At 39.0% G+C, this 20,994-nt stretch overlaps 1 protein-coding gene across 5 annotated transcripts in view; it reads right to left on the bottom strand.

Moving 5' to 3' along the window:
- Positions 1 to 20,994, bottom strand: part of pard3bb (par-3 family cell polarity regulator beta b) — a 460,252-nt gene that overhangs the window by 199,439 nt on the left and 239,819 nt on the right. For 4 of the 5 annotated variants that reach the window (XM_067443471.1, XM_067443470.1, XM_067443472.1 and 1 more), the window contains 2 exons: positions 13,846 to 13,939; positions 13,263 to 13,339 (listed from right to left, as the gene is read on the bottom strand). The exons of the other annotated variant lie outside the window; for it this stretch is intronic. In XM_067443471.1, the coding sequence (XP_067299572.1) occupies positions 13,263 to 13,339; positions 13,846 to 13,939 (171 nt within the window). The remainder of the gene's footprint in view (positions 1 to 13,262; positions 13,340 to 13,845; positions 13,940 to 20,994) is intronic. 5 annotated transcript variants of the gene reach the window in all.

The following is a 20,994-nucleotide window of genomic DNA, read 5'->3' as shown; positions in this document are numbered from 1 at the left end:
AAAAAGCTATCTTAAAAACTGCTTGTGCGGATACACAAACAAACCGACATAAAGATAAACAAACTTCATATACTAGATGCGCTCGGAGATTCGGATGCATCGGGTTCTCAGTAAAAGGAAAGGATTTAGGCATACAAGAAGAACAAAAGCAAATTGCGGCAAATCAATCAGAATGGGGTGGAGGGATAATTATTTCATAATTTTCTGTTTCAAATGTGTGAAAGCTTATTGACTCTGCAGCAACTCTAACTTGATGTTGTGTGTGTTGGCTGGCACCAGCGATTCTGGGTTTGAAACAATGTGCTATTGTGTGGAAAAATTGGCTTATCTTTTGTCCTGACTACAATGATGCGCAGGGAGCTTTAGCCAATCAGCTTACAGAAACCAATGTCACGTCCCACAAAAGTTTTCACACAAATTACATTTTTGACTGAAATGCTTCTGTCTCTCAGAACCAAAAAAGCTTAATTGGCATGGGAAGAATATTGATTCAGAAGCATTAAGATACACTTACAAAAAATATCCATACTTCATTTAATGCTGATTCTGTTCAATAAGAGCATTGAAAAGTCTAAAAAAAAGTGTTTTTTACTTTCCAGATTTATATATCTATCTATATATATATATATATATATATATATATATATATATATATATATATATATATATATATATATATATATATATATATATATATATATATATATATATATATAGTGCTGGGCAACGATTAAAATGTTTAATCATGATTAATCACATGATTTTCTGTGATTAATGGTGATTAATCGCAAAATGTAATAATGAATACAAAAGTACTGCTATATGAACAAAAGTGTAATAACATATGGTTTGCAAACACTAAACAAATAAGGTACTTTTTATAGCAGTTAAACGTTAGTAGCAGTTACCATATTTCTTGTAAATATCAACTTAAACATTAATTTAATCAAATTAAATTAAATTGGTGGTATACATATGTTGATTCTGAAGTAATATTCTCATCAGTGTCCTGTCCGCTTTTACATAGGCCGACTTAAATCTGCACATTTGTGATATCCCAGAGTGACATCCCAGGGTGTTATTTAATTGTATAAAGGCCATTTTATTTTAAAAATCTTATTAAATGTATGCATAATCTTTCATGTTAAATTCTTACATTTGATTAATAAATTCAGTTATAATAGTAAAGACACTATAGGCTGTTACCAGTCAAATTAAATAATTTAAACTGCAAAAAATATAGCTGCAATAAATAATTTTATAAGAATGATGTTCTAAATAAAACATGCAATTATACTTTTAAACATAAGCGGCAATAGCGGGCAGCGAGTGATCGTCTTCATAAGTGAGTCACAGAGTCGTTCATTCAAATGATTCATTTAAAACAATGAATCATTCAGTAACAAAACACAGCGCTGAGCGTTGCTTTCTTTTGGAACTATTTTCGTCGGTGAAATGGAAGTGTGGCAGTGTGAGCCTCAACGCGACTTCGTTATCAGAGGCAGACATACACATCAATCGCTGTTTACATTGAATAATATAATAACAACAACTAAAAAATCTGTATCATTCTCGCGTTTCTGGTTATTTTAATATTTTATTTGTCCCATTTGTCCCAGACAAAGAAGGTCAAGCCCTTGGCTTAGAGACAGCCATGTATTCTCCTGTGACTAATGGTTTGTCTGTATGTGTATTCAGAGGCAGTGAGCAACGGGCTTTGAATATACCGTAATAATAAATAACTACTTTAATGCGCGTTAAAATAATTGTCGGCGTTAATTAATGAATGTGTTAACGCGATAATAACGCGTTAACTTGCCCAGCCCTAATATATATATATATATATATATTGCTAGTTAGTGTAAAATTGACTCCCACGCTGCTTTCAGGCCAATGCTATGCGGTTGCTAAGGTGTTCAAGAACTATCCCTTTAAAAATCATTCATGTCCGTGGCACAAATGGTGTGGGATGAGATATGTTAAGTGTGATTTATTAGGGCGATAGGGCGAAGCAATACAAAAGTGACAAATATTTTCAATCACATTCAACCACAGAGTTTTGCTAACTCTCACTGTTCTGGACAGCTTGTTCTGCCTCTTAGAGAGAAAAAAGTTTTGGGAGGGCTAGGACTAACGTGTTTCCGTCATAACGCGTAACCTTAACTTGTGCAGTCAATGGTGGGAAGAAACATACTGTACCTCTATTCATAATCTTTAAGCTGAAGTGTTATCCAATTATTTCCTCAGTGCATAACTTACATTTCACAGACATATTCTCCATCTGTAAATGTTAGAAAGTCAAGCAAATATTTCCATTTTGCGGTCAGGAGTGGACGTGCCGTCTGCAAGCACAATCAAACGTGAACTAGCATGCCAAACAGACGGAGATGAAACAATGATTACACTAAAATATTCATTTTGCTAAAATATTTGTTCAAATATCAAAAGTAATTGTATTTTTATGATAGCAGTAACGGTAAAGTGACTATTGTTATTTGAAAATCTGTGAATTGATGCAATTTAATTCACAGAAATTCAGTTTGGCTACTTTTCAATTGGAGACCTGTTTTTTTTTTTTTTTTTTTTTTTTTTTTACAGTGTAGGGTAATCAAAATAATAGTCTGTGCTTTTGTTTTCATTTATTTAAATTTTTACTTTAGTGCATTTAAATTCTGCTTTAAAAAGCATTATTTTGTTTCTAGATTGCAATGTTACAATGTTAGAAAGTAATGTGATTTGACCCCTTTTTTGCACATCGGCCCATTTTATAGCATATACACGTTGCATTCATTGTTTGTTTTCATAGCCATTCAGCACAAAAAGATATGCTTTCCTGGCCATAATCGCCCATCCCTACCATATAGCATGCTTTAAATGCTGAATTTTCAATTCAGTTTGAATTTAGCAGTAGATATATTATTTTATCTCTTTTTAAATGGTTATACATCCAGTCCTGCATAACTAATTCGGTTTCTTTGTGCCCCAAATTTTATTTTAGACCAATAGGATTTTTGTGGTGCCGCTACCAAGCACAACAGCAGAAACAGAACCTGAGCCATCAATACAATGCAGCAAATGCCACTCATAAAATATGAAGGTGAAAATAAAGACTGCCTGTTGTCTAACCAAAGAGTATAAAACAAGCAAAACACCTGAATTATGACTGAGAACTGTACCGTCTGAAGTACCTTGTTCAATGTCCATCCTTTATAAACAATTATTTCCTGTTTTTCCATTCGGTCCGTTCCTAAAACAGAATGCGGATAAGAGTGTTTTTTCCAGCATTACAAAAATCTAATTGTGATTTCAGGGAGAGGGGTAAAACAATACAAAATAGGTCATTGAATAATGTTTCTCAGGATAGACACACACTCATCGAGCAAATGTATTCCTACTCTGCTGGTGAGAACAAAAGCTCAGGAGAATAACACACTTTGGCCTTGGACCTCCACACGAAGATGAAAGACGAGCATTTAGGACAGTTTCTGATCAAAAGAAGCCAGGAATAAAAGACTCTGAGTGCAAGTATTCATCTTGAAGTGCAATTGTGCGAGAACATGGGGATGAAGCATTTTCTCTTGAGAGGCTAGTATTAGGTTTATGCGAAACACACTTATGCTAGTGCCTAATTTACAGAGTTCACTCACTGCAGCGGTTATTCAGACTGAGCTATTTCTTTGTGTTTTTGTCTACTGAATGATCAAATACGTTAGCATTGAAGTAGGGTTGGGAATCAGCAATGGTTTCCTGATTCGATTCAGATTCATAAGTTCTTGATTCAATTTGTTTTGAAGTAGATTTACTGCAAGACAGGAACTATATGAATAACAAAAATGCTCACACATAAATCCACCAAATCAAAACATACATAAACAAACTGATGTTTTAAAAAAAAAATATCAGAACATTAAATTAATATCTTTAACCAGCCCTATTTAGAAATTTCTTAAAGGTCCCATGGCATGGATTATTTTTTATTATTACACGGCTCTGTGAAATACTTGATTCTGATTGGTCAATTGCACATTCCAGCGGTATGTTATTTCCAGATAACACCCGCTCATACGGGTACTACGAGTTATCTTGACCGGTACTACTTCTATTCTTAACACTGGTGCCAACTTGTGGCTTAAACAGCCGTGGGTTACAATGGAAGACTTCAAGGCGGGTTTCCTTTATAACGTTTTTAATATAGATATTTTTCTTACACAAACGCATCGATTCGTATCAGAAGGCTCTATTAACCCATCGGAGCCGTGTGGAGCACGTTATTTGACGGACAGCTGCATTTTTTATGGACTTCAAACACAACTACAACTACTGCTTGGATTAACGTTAGCCTGGACTTAACTTCGATTATATTTGTCTGAAAGAAGAATGTCATATACACCTATAATGACTTGAGGGTGAGTAAATCATGGGCTTGGTTTCATTTATGGGTGAACTAACCCTTTCAGCATTCATTTTTTAACATTTAGCAAGGGCATATGGCAAATCATCAGCAATTAGATAAAGGCTTAAAGCAGGTTGGAACTGTTTTCCTTCGCGGAACCTTTGCGTAAGAGCTAATAAAATATTTAATCTCGAGACAATATTTTGTGTCTAATAATTATTTATTTGAGACTAGTAGCCGTGTGATTTAAAAAAAAACTCTTCAGAGTGATGCAAGACATCACTCTGTCAGGGTTTATTCTGCGATAACAACCGGCTGTGTGTACATTATCCCTTACTTATTTTATAATGTTTACTGAGGTTTACTTATATTGTTAGCATGATTAAAAAAATAAAATAATAAATCAATTTAGAAATAAAAGGCATTTTTTCTATACTGATATTAGCCCTCTGGCTTAAATGCTCTGTTTCAAGGGGTGTGTCTGCTGTGAGTCTTCAGTGAAAACGACGTGAAGTTGATGGTTTTAGTCACTGGCTTGATTCACTGATGCATCAAGACGGCCAGTTGCAGAACTGACAGTATTAAATGATTTAGAAAGAAAGTCTGTGTGAACTTGAATGATTAGCTACACATCAGAACTCACTGATCCCAGATCAGGCATTAATGAACACTGTTACTCACTGTTTGTGGCGGTGCTGTCGAATACATATGATGAAGCCTGTGCTGACATCGCGACTGATAAACTGAAGCCATTCTCTACTAATTCTCTGGGCAGGCAAAGCAGAGGAAGGGGAGGAAACCTTTTACTGTTATGATGTCATAACAGGAGAATTCAAGATCAGCTCATCTGGGCTGTCATTTTCTCAAAGGCAGAGAAAGACAGCCAGAACTCGGTTTACACGCCAATCAAAATGTCTAGCCACCTGGGGAAAATATTTAGGCTAGGGGAACTCATTTTAATGTTGAAAAGTTCATGCCATAGGACATTTAATTTAATAAAGTGGTCATGACAAAGTCAGCCATTGGTCAATGGCAAACGTGATTGACACCTATGATTCAAGATGAGTGTCGAGATGAGGTCAGCGAGATAAAAAAAAATAGCTCTACATCCATTATGTTCCTCCATGAAGACATAGAAACTAAAAGGGTTGTTTTGAATGAGGAAAGTCTTTTGGAGTGTGTCTATTGGAGAAAAGAAAAAAAACACATTCACTTACACCCTCACGATAATGAAAGCCAATCAGTTGTTGGCATAGTCGACTGCCGCCACCAAAATATTACTTTGCGAGAAACCAAATATGGAAAACTAATGAAGTGTAATTGAAATTCTGCTGCATCCAGCATTTTGAGAGTGTGAAATATTTCTCATTCAGTGTGTTATGGAAAAAAACCCCGAGCTAATAGGGTCATCCTTAGCTAATGTGTGGAAATGTGCTGCACTGTTTAATTCTCATGGTGAGCATTCAATTTTTAGAGCCGTCGCACCCATCACGCCAGGACAGAAAATGACTTGCAGAAGCGGCCATCTCATTTCTGTTTTAGTGATCCTCCATTCCTCAGAGGCAGTCATCCAGTGGACCCTCTTTCCTCTCTCACAACGTCTCTCTCTTCTCATCTGCACCTCCAGCACCTCTATAATCTCCTCTCTCACTCTCATTACTCCTTTCTTTCCTGTCTCTGTCCTGAGGGAGGAAAGGTGGGAGAAGTCTGTCATCTTTCTCCCCTGCGGCTCACAAAAAAAAACCTTGCCAAGACACAAACCAATGGACTCCATTAAACTGCTCCGCCGAACGCTGCAGAGCCCCCTGAATATCTGCTGTAGGTATGGGTGTCATAAAGCAAGCCTCTCATCTTTTTACTTTTTAGGCAATGTTATTATTGTAGGTAGAATAGAGAGAAGCATATGGGGTGGAACATGATCTGGAAATTGTACAAACTGCTGTTTGAATCGAAGTTATGGTCACCCATAAGAACATATCGCCAACACTTGTGATGCACACGTTTGTTAAATCTCTCAAAAAGCACGTCTGGGTCATAATTCTCCACAATAAAATGAATGAATGAATGAATGAATGAATGAATGAATGAATGAATGAATGAATGAATGAATCAATCAATCAATCAATCAAACAATCAAACAATGAAATATAAATGAAATAAAAATATTAAAGGTGCCCTAGAATGGAAAAATGTATTTACCTTGGCATAGTTGAATAATAAGAGTTCTGTACATAAAACTACCATGAGCCTGAAACACCATCGTTTCCTCCTACATATGTAAATCTTGTGGTTGAGAAAGACCACTGAAAAACGGGTGAATCCCAACATAACACCGACTGTGATGTAACAGTCCGGATCATTAATATTTTTGCCTCCCCAAATTTGCATATAACCAGCCCATGTTCGAAAATATGACGCAAAATGTTCATTGACAACCTTTTTTAGCATGACTAATGCTGCGTTCACACCGCACGCGAATGACGCGATTCGCGCGAGTGATTTACATGTTAAGTCAATGCAGAGACGCGAATAGGCATCAATCATCGCGTGATCATTGCCGCTTCATTCGCGCGAATCACGCCATTCGCGCGAATGAAGCGGCAATGATCACGCGAATTGAGCGTTTTGAATGGTGATTCGCGCGAACCGCGCGAAACATGCGAATCGCTCAAGTTGAAAAATCTGAACTTTGGCGGATATTCACGCCGCGTTAACCAATGAGGAGCCTGCTTACTGCGGTCACGTGGTGAAGTGACGGATGGGAAACCCATAGGGGAACCCCGAGGCCAGAGTAATTTAAAAATACTACTGTATTGTGTCACAAAATGTACTTTTAATAGTTTTTCAGGCGAGAATGTAGTTGTTTAAAGCTCAAATATGTGATTTATTTATTAAGAGAGCTCCTATTTGAAAATTTGATCTGGTGTTTTCGGAGGTGTGAGACCCAGGCGATCACCGGAGCTCAGCGCTCATCAACCCCGGTGAGAGCAGCCTTAACTCGGATAGTCTTTCTGCCGACTGCCGCTGCCTGGCAGAACCCCCTCCCATGACGCGAATTTGCGTCTGTTGTGAAGTGAATGTCACACGCGAATGAGCACTTTTTGTATAAAAAAAACACAGATTTGAGCATCAAACAACAATATTATCGCCTGAAAAAGTCTTCAAACTACGTTTTATCACACATTAACAGTAGTATTTTTTACAGAAAAGAAGTCAAGTGACCCAGTCAAAATGACTAGCAGAAACCCCTCCCATGACGCGAATTCGCGTCTGTTGTGTAGTGAATGTCACACGCGAATGAAGCGAATTTGACGCGCGAATGAAGCGAATGGATTCAAAATGTTCACGCGTCCAACTTCGCGCGAATAGCGCGATTTATTCGCGTCATACGCGTGCGGTGTGAACGCAGCATAAGACAAGACGAGATGACACAACAATCCCTAAACGATTATTGTGACTATATAAACATGCAATATCTTTGATGGAAAAAGGGGGAAAAAAATTACTCTTTGGTATTGTCGCGGGAAAAAGAGGAGCCAGATTTCAGTAATTTAAATCCCAATCAGAGCTTTTCTGTTAAAGGAACATATTCTGTCCTGCACTGTTAAAAATAATAATAATAATAATCAGGTCCCAATTGAAAAAATTCTAGTGACTGAACGCTTCTAAATTTTTTTGTTGGCCAAATAGAATTTCTTAAATTGCATCAATTCACAGAAATTCAATTTGGCCAACTAAAAAATTTCAATTGAGGCCTGATTATTATTATTATTTTTACAGTGTGTATTTTACTTAAACGTGCAATCTGGCTCTCTCTCGTGTGTGCGGATGATCTGAAAACCCCAATAAACAAGTAGGCTGCATTTCAGCATCTCCATTTGAGATTTTCTGCTTAAAGTGTCATTCAGTCGATCTATGCATGTTCTGTCACGACTCAAGAGTTTTGTGTTGTTTGCGATTGTGTTTGCTGAATAGCTGCATTTGTGTGAGCTACTGAAATGAGCCAATCAGAGCAGAGCTCAACATTATCCTTCATGACCCTTCCAAATAAAAACAGACCATTTCATTCTAGGGACAATTTCTAGGGCTGTAAATGGACTTGTGAAACCGTATCCGGGCCATTTTTGCCCTTAAATAAGCCACATACCCTCTATGTAGATATCAAAGGACAATTTTAAATAATGTTTCAACAGATTTGATGACACCTTTAATAAAATAAGTTAAATCAATGCTGATTCTGATTACATTCTCATTGCTGTACTTTTTTCAGTATTACATTTAAGTAAATACAGTAATAAAATGTTTTATTTTTCTGTTAAAATAAACTGTTGATCATTTTCTAAATTAATAATTTTAATGGGAAAAACAATAGTTGCTCCCAAAATAGGCTTCACTTTCTTTATGTATGTGTGTCTGTATACATACATATATTTATACACACATACATCAAGGATAAATTATTTATTTCATAAATTGATTTGTTCTTTGTAGGTTTCATGAGAATCATCCAACCGTTTAGCCACTCCAAATCAGTTATTGAATCTTCAATGGACGATGTAAACCGGCACAATTTACTTTATATCCCCATCAACACTTGGTGTACTTTCTGCACTCTTCATTAATAAAGTTACTGGCCTGCCAACCGGTCAGGAAAACAAACTGCCACTAAAGCAGTCATATCAGCGCATGCATAGTAATCAAAACAAAGCCATTACAGCAGCTGTAAACCTAAATCTAGCCTACAGGTTTATATCCTCACGACTATTCACGCTTCCAAGGGAATCCAGAGAGAAGGCCAGTGGCATAATTCTCTTGATATTTTTTTTTTTCTTTTTAAATGTGCCTACGCCCAGGTGAATATGAGCATACGCCAAAAAATTTCAATTAAAAAAAACTATTCAAACTTTCTATTATTCATGAACTAAAGGGGGCTCTCTTTATTGGTTATGTATTATTAATATCCTCGCGCTCGTATCAAAGACGATCCAATTTCATATCCAGCACTTGGAACCAAATTACAGTGGGTTTTTATTCATAGTTGAATTGGACCGCGGGGCTCGCTCAGACTGGCCATTGTGCCGCCCACCATAGCTACAGTCGCCACGGTCACCGGAGAGCAGCCTTCATCATATTGAGCTCTTTAATACTTTCACTATTGTTTTTTTTTTTTTTTTTTAAGCCATCATGTGACACAAATTTGGTCTGTAGCTGTGGCTGATGTATCAGATATAGAGCGCCGCTGATTAGATTTCCAAGGTAATGTTAGAACACGAGAGATTAATTGTGTTACAGTGAGGAGGAACATTGATTCCCCAGCATGCACTTAGACCAGTCAGTCCACATTTCACATTGAGGATTGCTAGCACATGGATGGTTTCCACTCCTCTTAATATTCAATATATACTGTTTGTATATATATGGAATCCACTCAAAGGTACATTATGGAATTAAATTTGTGTCAGTTTTTTTGGGGGGGTCGGCAAGATTTTTTTCTTTGAAAGATGTATTTTAGGCTCACCAAGGCTCTTGGTGAATGTATTTTACTGTTCATAAATTTGGGGTCATGCATTTATTTAATAAAAATTCAGCAAAAATAGTAATTTTGTGAAATATTACAATTTAAAATAACTACTTTAATGTGAAGACAATGCTGAGCCTTGCTTAAAGGAACATGCCAATTTATTCATTGTATCCCCCAGAGTTAGATAAGTCCAAACATACCAATCTTATCTCTGTGCGTGCCATAACTCTGTCTGACGCACCCACCGCTAGCCTAGCTTGGTACAAAGATTGGAGGTCAACGGCTCCATCTAGCCTAGGTGAGAATTGTATATATGGACTTATCTTACTTACATTATTTCCTGCAACTTAATGAATTTTTAATTATTGGACAGAAAAGCTCCACAAGTAGTAACCTAGAATATGGTCTAACACTTGATGACTGCTCTGTCAAACCCTCGTCGTCAGTGAGGAACCTGGGTGTGCTCTTTGATACCAATCTTTCATTTGAAAGCCACGTTTCTAGAATCTGTAAAACTGCATTCTACCATCTTAAGAATATATCTATATTACGGCACATGCTTTCAATGCAAAATGCTGAACAGTTAGTACATGTGTTCATGAGCTCAAGGCTAGATTATGGTAACGCTCTACTGGGTGGTTGCCCTGCTCGCTTAATAAACAAACTCCAACTGGTCAAAAACGCAGCAGCTCGAGTTCTTACTAGAACCGGGAAGTATGATCATATTAGTCCAGTTCTGTCAAAACTGCACTGGTTCCTTATTAAACATTGCATACATTTTACAATCTTACTTATTACTTACAAAGCACTAAATGGTTTAGCTCCCCAGTACTTAAGCAAGCTCTTAACACATTATACTCCATCACGTCTATTGTGATCTCAAAACTCTGGCCAGTTGATAATACCTAGAATATCTAAATCAACTGCAGGCAGTCAATCCTATTTAGCACCTAAACTCTGGAACAGTCTTCCTAGCATTGTTTGGGAAGCAGAGACACTCTGTCAGCTTAAATCTAGACTAAAAATGCATCTCTTTACTATGGCATACACATAAAACATTTTTAACTTACATTATTTAAAAATCAATTGACTGATTGTTAGGCTGCATTAACTAGGTCAGCTGGAAACGAGAACACTTCCCATAACACCTGATGTACTCGTTACATCATAAAAAGAGTGGCATCTATGCTAATGTTTGTCTCTCTGTTTATCCCGAGGTTTACTCCAGGCCGTGTCCGGATCGGATGGTGGACCTGCGGCCAGACATGACCAACGCATCCTGGAGTGTCTGCTGAGACCTTGTCAACAAAATGTATTTTTTCCCAAAACGCGATATCCGCCGGCCCAGTTTCTTTACAAAGTGCGATGTAATGGTCAGGATGCTGCTGTGTGTATAATATATATATATATATATATATATATATATATATATATATATATATATATATATATATATATATATATATATATATATATATATATATATATATATATATATATATATATTATATATATATATATATATTATATATATTAGGGCCGGGACTTTAATGCGTTAATTAAGATTAATTAATTACGGGACTTTAACACGCTAATTAAAATGAATTATGCAAAAAATAAATAACAATTTTAACTACACTTATTTTTACATTGCGGAACGTTTTTCAATGAATGAGTTTCGACGGACTGATTATACTGGAACACCAACTAGCGTTCACGAGTCACGCATAGGAGTCACGACGGTCACGACAACAACAAACCAAAGTGAACATTTACGAAGAAGCTGATGAGACCGCTTTGCTTGGCCCCGTGGATGGGAAATTTTGTTTTAAAAAACGAAAGGATGGAAGCGTCGACAAGAGCATGGTTGTGTGCAAGCTATACAACAAGGAATTTGCGTATCACCGCAACACATCGAGCCTCAAATATCACAAATATGCTTTTGCTACACTTAATGGCAAACATTGCACTGGTCATTGCACTGAAATAAATAAACCATATTTTGTTGATTAAGCTTATGTATTCAGTCATTATTCAATGGTGTACTAAAAATTACTTCTCACTGTTCTCAGGTCAAATATTTATATGCAATTAAAATGTGATTAATTGATTACAAAGCCTCTAATTAATTAGATAAAACATTTTAATCGAGTCCCGGCCTTAATATATATATATATAAAATGCATTTCAATTGCAATTGTAGTGTCTACACTACAATTTAAAGTGATTTGTTATCAGAGGAGACTGTGCCCAAGTTATGTATTTCAGAAATGTACATAAACAAAGCACACATTTAGCTAACAATGTATTATTAATCAACATAATAATTTAAGGCAAAAACAATAGTAACTGTTAACAATGATAAACAATGATTAGGGTATATAGAATTTTGAGCATGAGTGTGTGTTGATCCAGAGCTACGTAATGTTAAGTCTTTTCACATACTATACTGTATACAAAAAAAAAAAAGTTTACTAACTTTGTTGGGGGTCGGGGTAAGAAGAACAAGAAAACGAGTTGGATGTACAACAGAGTATTTCTGTGCTAAATACACTCCTTCAGGATTCAAACAAGTTCCGGGAAGTTTTTTTTTTTTTTTTTCATCTATGACCCTGCATGAGGTCATAAAGGGGGGGATTCCTTGTATGGGCACTTCTCCCGGATCAGCACATTATCCATGGATGTGCCCACATCAACCAGAGCAAGAGCAAGAACAAGCCCATCAGCAAGTTTTGTTCAGATAATGAAAGCCATTGGTAGTGCTGTCATTTTGTTTTTTGGACCATGAAATCAACAATGTCACTAAAGAAGTCTGTTTTTAGTTGTGAAGGAAGGATAATTGTTCAGCTTTCCAAATAACCCAGCGTTAAGGAAACAGTGGATGCGTGTGTGATTACACTACTGACACTTCTCTTACACCTAACCCTACCTTTACTTTACCCATACCACCACACTTGCCCATAACTCTTCCCGTATTCCACCTCAATATCAGCAAAAGTGTTTTGCGATACAATATGAACACAATAAGTAGATTGTAATTATTTGATGTAAGTACATGGTAGTTAAGGCCACCTAATATAACGTGGGACTGAATCTTCAGAGATATAAAGGATGCAATACTACTCTATAGCTACTCAACATTAACATGAGTTTATTTTAACATATAGTTTATAGACTTTTAACATTTTAGTTTAGAGAGTCTTTATTCTCTCTTAAGCTATGTTTCAGCAAAATATTATATTTTTTGTCATTTAAATTAATAGGGCAGCATGAAAATGAAAGGTAATGACGGAGATAATGCAGACAGTAAAGTTATGGAGAAACTGAATGATGATTTGAATGTCTTACCCAGATCCATGCTCTTAGACGACTTCACGTGATTCAGCTGACCTCCGTCAGTCAAAGAAGTGTCCGCTGAACTCAGGCTGGAACACACACACCACACACACACACACACACACACACACACACACACGCACACACATTTCTTCAGTATCTTTGTACAACAGTATTGAGCCACTGCTTATAATAAGGGATGCACAACTTGAAATTTTTACTAGTCAGAAAAGTAATCAGTGGGTCAGAGTTGACCTTATCAATCACCATACCATTTATGATACTTTAATTATTATAAATAAACTAATTAAAAAAGTAAAGTCCAACTCGCTTAAAAATTTGAAACTTGATTGAGTTCAGGATGCTTTGAAAGAATTATGGATTGTGGATTGATGGACAAAACTAATGTTTACATAGCTACACTGGGATACCGTTTGTTGATTTTACAAAGTCTCCTCCTGCTTTTGCCATGCATGGACAAAAACACAAGCCATGTGACCCAGTGATGTCAAAATAAACAGATAAGCCAGTGCAACCTCTACAAGTAAAAAGAGACACATTTGTCACTTTTTGGTCTAAGGCAAATCCATGTTACCTCTGCTGGAGCTTTAGGCTCTCCTGTCTATGAGGATTAGCGGCGAAACCTTCATCATCTCTCTCTTCCATGTGACTGTATCCCCCATTTGAAACTGTGAGAGAAAAGCAATCATTAGAGCTCTGTGGAAATATTATGCGGGCTCATTTAAAGAGGGGTCTGCTGGGGTCAGGCCAGCGGTGGAGAGAGGTGGCAGTCTGGTTCGAGCGCTGAGACAGACAGACAGAGATGGAGACCATTATCAGCTCCAACACACTGCAATCTCCACTCACCTTTGATGATCTTTCACTCCTATGATAATGGGACCGGGGCCTCGGATTGACTTGATTTTTTTCTCTAAGCTTGGTTAAGCTTGTAAGAAAAAGGGGGCGCGCCTGACAGAGACTGAATCTGTGGCTCTATAACTAAACATATGTATATTATTACTATTATTGGCAAATTTAGTCTTACTTTTCATCTTTATCCTAATTAGTCTTGTAAATGCTTCAATGCATTTAGGGATGTGGTCCTGGTCTAGACAATCTCCTGAACTTCAAACTGAATGTCAGAATGGGAAAGAAAGGTGATTTAAGCAATTTTGAGCGTGGCATGGTTGTTGGGATTTTCACGCACAACCATTTCTAGGGTTTACAATTTTTTTTATTTAAAAAAAATATATATATATATTATTTTTTATTGACATACAGACATACAAACCACAATAGTGCAGTAATTGACAATCGAGTTATTACATAATTCTAGAAGTGAAATAAAAGTGTGTTAATGTATAAGGTGTGTGTGGGTGAGTGTAGGTGTGGGTGTGGGTGTGTGTATTCATAAGCAAAATTACTCATTAACTATTTATTATATTATCACTACCATCACTTCTCATCATCATACCATCATCATTGTAATAATCAGTGTCCCCTTTTTTTTCTTCCTTTTTTCCCCTATGTAATATTTATCATTGTCACCACTTTCAATGGATCAATTAATTTCACATAGTATAATAATAATATAAGATAATCCTCCCCCCACATCTTTTCAGACCCTATACTTATTGTTTTATTTTATTTTTTATTATTTATTTTATTTTTTTATGTTGTGTGTAGTGTCTAAGGTGCATTAAAAGAAGGGGGACATTGTGCGAGTGTCTCAACTTAGGACAGAGATGCTGTCCTAGAGAAACCATTTCTCGCCTGTCTTGCCTGCCTGAGTGTTTATGAGGTTTTTCAATTTATATAAATGTAACGGGGTAGATATAAAAAAAAGAAGAAGAAAAAAAAGATTATTTTTCAGGGACTTTTATTTTGACGGGTGGACTGGTTTTCGGCAGTCAGAGTGCGCTGCGAGAGAAGAAGCAGGCAGAGCGCGGTGGATGAGAGTGACGCACAAAGAGATTGATGAGTCGTGTTCGAGAAGCTCGTCCGATAAAGTTACTTCACGGAAGTTAATCGGGGCTTTTAGTTGAATAAAGGACGACAGCATCAAGTAATTTTGTGAACGGTATCCTGCGTTTTGTAGTGGAAAAGATTTGTATCGTTTTGCTCCATGGATTGCATTGCATTGGACTGCTGGAGTGACGCTTTAACGCTTCATGAAGTACCCGTAAGTGTATAAAGTACAAATATTACTTGATGGATGACGATTGAAGAGAGGTTTAACATTTTTGGAGCGTGTTAAACGATTTACGTTTTGATCGAGAAGCAGTCTTACGAACTAGCATCCAACTGAACTGATCACGCGTTATCTGAGTGTTCTGCACGTGTAGTTGCGCGTGAGATGAGAAATGCTGTGCGTTGGTGCGGAATGTAGTGAGAAGACTCGTGTTTAAAACTTTTTTTTCCACCCTGCCATCCAAACGACATTTCAGATCGATTCATCTCAGTTTGATTCATTTGGTTTTTTTGTGGCATCTTCTAGTTTTTTTTTGAGCATTTCATTGAGTTTGAGTGATTCAACTACACTATCTCAAGTGAATTTCAACGCACGCTACGTCGAGACAACGCACTCAAGTCATTTTTCTATTGACTGTTTTTTTTCCAAGTTATTCCCTTTTGGTATTTTGCTCCAATGGACAGTGAGCTGTGCGAGTTCAGTTGAACTGCAGAACCTAAAGTGAACTGTGAGTACTTAAAGGGACGTTTCACGTAAGTGTTTTCTATGTATGGTGAAATTTCATTGTGTATGCACTTGTTGTGTTTAACTGGGATAATTTGAGCTGTGAAAACTCATTGTAAAAAAAGTACTAAAAAAGTCAAGTGTTTTCTATTTTAGAGTATCCTTGGGTTTGATTATTGTACAAGTGGAAAGTTTATAACTTTTACATTGAAGGTGTTTATGCCCAAGTGATTTTGGAAAGAACTCAAAGACTGTTATTTTTTTATTTTATTTTTATTTATTTAGTGGTTTACACTGAAGTCACACTTTCTTACAAGGAAGACACACATACACAGAAAATAAATACTGTTTAATTTTTGAATTTACCTACAGTGTATCCTTTTTGGTTGAGAGCTGTCAGGGAGTAGGGGCGTCTCACCTACTTTAATAGACCAGGGAAGGGAGGAATATATTCAACTATATTTTCACTTCAGAAAGCCACCTTGTGACATTACTTTAACTGAAGCCTACCCTTGTCGGTCTATAGAGTGCTTCTCATTAAAGTAGGACACTACATATATACATTAGTATATAGCGAGACTAAAAGCACTGAACGCGAGGACCAAGATCCTTTCGTTGTTCAGTCTTCCAGGGCAGCGCTAACAAATTTCCCCTACCAGACGGGCTAAATACCCGTTACAAAAGTGGCGTCACGAACAGGATTCAAACTAGGCACATTAAAATAGTCACACGTCTCCAGGCCCACAAGTTGTTGGTCAAGAAAGAAGATGTCTGAGCTTGAGGGACTAAGACGAGACATGGCAGAGATGCAAAGGCGGTTTGAGCAGCAGGCAGGGGCACTCGATCAAGCCAGAGCAGATCAGAGAGAAGCCTTATCCTTAGCAAAGGTGGTAATTGAGAGCCAGGCTACCGCACAACCGGCCCCAGCTGCCATTTATATCCCTCGAGACAGGAAGCTCCCTGAATTCAGTGGTTGCGTGTCAAAGCCGGGAGAGCTGAGTATTGAAGAATGGGTGACATCGATGAAGTCTGCATTTCAGGTCATGAGGGTTCCCACTGAGGACCAGATTGAGCTGGTGAAACAGAATCTGAAAGATGAGGCCAAAGCCACAGTGAAGTTCATGATGGATGGAAAGGAAGAGACGGTTAAAAACATCTTTACTGTTCTCCTCGATACATATGGAGATAAAGTGCCCATTGGTACAAGGCTCAAAGATTTCTATGATCGTGCTCAGAAGGTAGGAGAAACGATACGCTCCTATGCGTACGACCTTCGGGAAAGACTTAATCGTGTGCAGCTCCGAGAGCCAAATAGAGTGGCAGATGCTGAAAATGTTTTGAAGGAACAGTTGGTGTTAGGCTTACAAGACGACTTTTTGCGACGAGAGATGAAGCGCAGAGTTAAAGCTGAGCCAGATTTGAGTTTTGTTCAGTTGATGCAAGCGGCAATTACCTGGTCAGAGGAGGAGGAAACGCAGACTGCTAGTAATGTAAGGTCCAGTACCCGTGCCAGAGGTGTAGTGAATGCTGCTGCAGCACAGGATGCTTCCTCTGCCCTGTCGCTGGAGAAACTGCATGAGGCAATCCAGAAAATAGCGGCTCGTCAAGAGGAACTATATCAAGCTGTCCATGGTAAGGAGAGAAATAGACCACAGCAGAGCCGTCCAAAGAAGCAACCTTTAAAAGACAGTGAAGGCCGTTATATTTGTTATTCGTGTGGTGAACCCGGACACACCAGTCGCTATTGTCCACAAGGTGGCAGGTTGAGGGGTCCAGCTGCATCACAGCCAACAGTGGAGTTAGCTGAAGGTACAGAGAATAACTCCGGGGGTGTGGTTCAGAAAAGCCCAGGGCCCTCATTGATTAGATGTCACACAGCAGAATGGCTGGCTGATGAGACTGCTCAAAACCAGAAGGATGGTGCTTTTGGGGATTGCCTGGCCATTGAGGTGAAGATAGCTGGTGTCAAGACCAAGTGCCTCTTAGATACAGGGTCAGAGGTGTCCACCATATCTGAGTCATTCTTCAGACAGCACTTTGAAGAGCAAAAGCTAAAGTTATCTTCTGCGTGCTGGGTTAAGCTGACCGCAGCCAATGGACTGGACATTCCTGTCTTGGGATGCTTGCAGGCTGATGTAGAATGTCTGGGAAAAGTACTTCCTGGGAAGTGTATATTTGTTCTGACGGACACAAGCCCGGAAGTGAAGGAAATGAAAGGGGTGTCTGGGATCATCGGGATGAATGTACTAAATGAAGTTCAGTCCTTGTTCATCTCAGCGGACGGGATGGAGAGGATTGATAAGTATAACAGCAGAGATGAAGCCCAGGTCCGGAGGATTCTTGCTAGAGTTGAGAAAGAAGCAGGACATCTGGGGCCCAACGGAAGAATTGGGTATGTCAAGATTGCCGGAAGACAGGCTGTCACTATTCCTCCCCACTGTGAAAAGGTGCTGGAAGGTCGCTGTGGATTGTCACCTAGGGTGACGAGTCATGTGCTAGTAGAGCCAGTAGCTGGAACAAGTTTGCCAAATGGACTGCTAGTGGCTCATGTTCTTGCTAAAACAGAGGGTGGAAAGGTCCCTGTACGTATGGTTAACTTGAGTGGAAAAGCTGTTAGGCTTGCTCCCCGATCCAGAGTTGCTTCTGTGTATAAGCCTAAGGAGGTGATCACAAAGGATGTGCTTGAATTTGAAGAAGATGATGGTGTACTTCATGTCAAAGAGTTGGTGCAAAACAAGGTTCAAGCTGATAAAAACTCACTCCTGCAGCTACCTGTTCCTGTTGAAGTGAACTGTGAAGGGCTCACACCAGAACAACGTGAGAGGCTCACAGAGTTGTTATCAAAGCACAGGGATGTTTTCTCCAAGGATGACCAAGATTATGGCTACACCAAGGCTGTGGTTCACCACATTCCTACAGGTGAAGCACCACCAATAAAGCAGCGACATCGTAGAGTGCCACCACAGATATTCCAAGAGGTTAAAAGGCATGTCCAAGATCTGGTGTCCCAGGGGGTCCTCAAAGAGAGCAGTAGCCCATGGGCATCACCTGCAGTTATCGTAATGAAGAAGGATGGTAGTGTCCGATTCTGCTGTGATTACCGAAAGCTGAACCAAGTCACATGTAAGGATGCATATCCGCTTCCACGAGTGGATGAGTCCTTGGACGCTTTGGGCAATACTAAACTATTCTCTTCACTAGACCTGACGGCTGGGTACTTTCAGGTAGCTATGAGTGAGACGGATCGAGAGAAGACAGCTGTCACCACACCATTTGGCCTATTTGAGTGGACAAGGATGCCATTCGGGTTGTGCAATGCCCCGGCCACCTTTCAGCGCCTTATGGGAGTGGTGCTCGGTGACTTGACCTTTGATGTTCTTCTGGTTTATCTGGATGACATTATCATTTTCTCCAAAGACTTTGAGAGCCATTGTGAGAGGTTGGAACTTGTCTTCAATCGTTTGAAACAACATGGGCTTAAGCTTAAGCCAGGCAAATGCTTTCTCCTAAAATCGGAAGTGAAGTTTTTGGGGCACCAGATCTCCGCAGAAGGCATTAAAGTTGATAATGAGAAAGTTAAAGCTCTGGACACATGGCCAGTTCCGAAGAGTGTAAGAGAGGTCAGGCAAGTAATTGGGTTTATGAGCTACTACAGAAAATTCGTTCCAAAATTCGCCCAGATTGCCAAGCCACTACATGCGTTGGTGGGTGGAGGAAAGAAAAGCAGAACCTCTGCAACTTTCATCTGGAGTCAAGAATGCCAGACCGCCTTTGATGAGTTGAAGAGGTGCTTGATGTCACCCCCAATCCTTGCATACCCCGATTTTAGTATGTCCTTTACACTCGCCACAGATGGAAGTCATCATGGATTGGGGGCTGTACTCAGCCAGAAGCAGGGAGGGACTGAGCGTGTCGTGGCATATGCAAGCAGAGGTCTGAGGAGATCAGAGAAAAATGACAAAAACTATAGTGCGTTCAAGTTGGAACTCCTCGCATTGAAGTGGGCAATCACGGAAAAATTCAAAGAGTACCTTATGTATTCAAAATTTACCGTGATTACTGATCATAACCCGTTACGTTACCTGGATTCAGCTAATCTCGGAGCGGTTGAGCAACGCTGGGTAGCACAGCTGGCAGAGTACAACTTTGAAGTATGCTATAAGCCTGGTCGACTCAACACTAATGCAGACGCCTCATCGAGAATACCTTCCAGGAAGGAACCAGAGAAAGATGATGATGGCAAGGATTTCATCCGGCTAGGAGCTGAAGAAGTGAAGGCATGTTTGTGGCCAGGCAAAAGGATTGACCAGGAGGAACCTGAAGGCAAATCTGTGTTGCAAGCATCTGTAAGAGGGGAAATAAGTGGTTATAGCTGGAGTGAAATTGGGAAACAGCAAAGGAATGACCCTGTGATCTGTCCCATTTATAAAGCAGTGTCTGAGAACAAGAGACCAAGCAGGGTGGATCAAGGTTGTATGGAACCGAAACTCAAGAAGCTTGCCAAGGAATTTGATCGTCTTAAGCTGCGGCAGGGAGTACTGTTCAGGTGCATCCTCGACCCTAGGGATGGAGAACAGATATGGCAGGTGGTTGTTCCTGAACCTTTACAGCGTGACGTGTATGAGGGCCAACATGAACACGGAGGTCATTTCGGGGAAAGAAGTTCTTTGGCACGAATGAGACGAAGTTACTACTGGCCTACCATGTCTGTGGATGTTCCATGCTGGATAAGGCAGTGCAAAAGATGCATACTGGCCAAGGATGTTTTTCCCAGACTTCGAGCTCCTATGACATGTACTAATGTCTCAGCCCCATTAGAGGTCCTCGCCATGGATTATACGCAGCTTGAGCAGTCTTCTGGGGGTTATGAAAATGTGCTTGTTCTTACTGATATGTTTACCAGAGTCACGGTTGCTGTTCCTACCAAGAACCAAACAGCAAACACAACGGCGAAAGCTCTGATTAAGCACTGGTTCGTTTATTACGGTTGTCCAGCTCGCTTGCATTCAGACCAAGGCAGGTGTTTCGAGGCCAATGTGATCAAGGAGC

The sequence above is a fragment of the Pseudorasbora parva genome, chromosome 5, assembly GCF_024679245.1.
Source record: "Pseudorasbora parva isolate DD20220531a chromosome 5, ASM2467924v1, whole genome shotgun sequence".
NCBI lineage: Eukaryota > Metazoa > Chordata > Actinopteri > Cypriniformes > Gobionidae > Pseudorasbora > Pseudorasbora parva.
The sequence above is the reverse complement of the archived record's forward strand: the minus strand, read 5'-3'. Positions and strand labels throughout refer to the sequence as shown.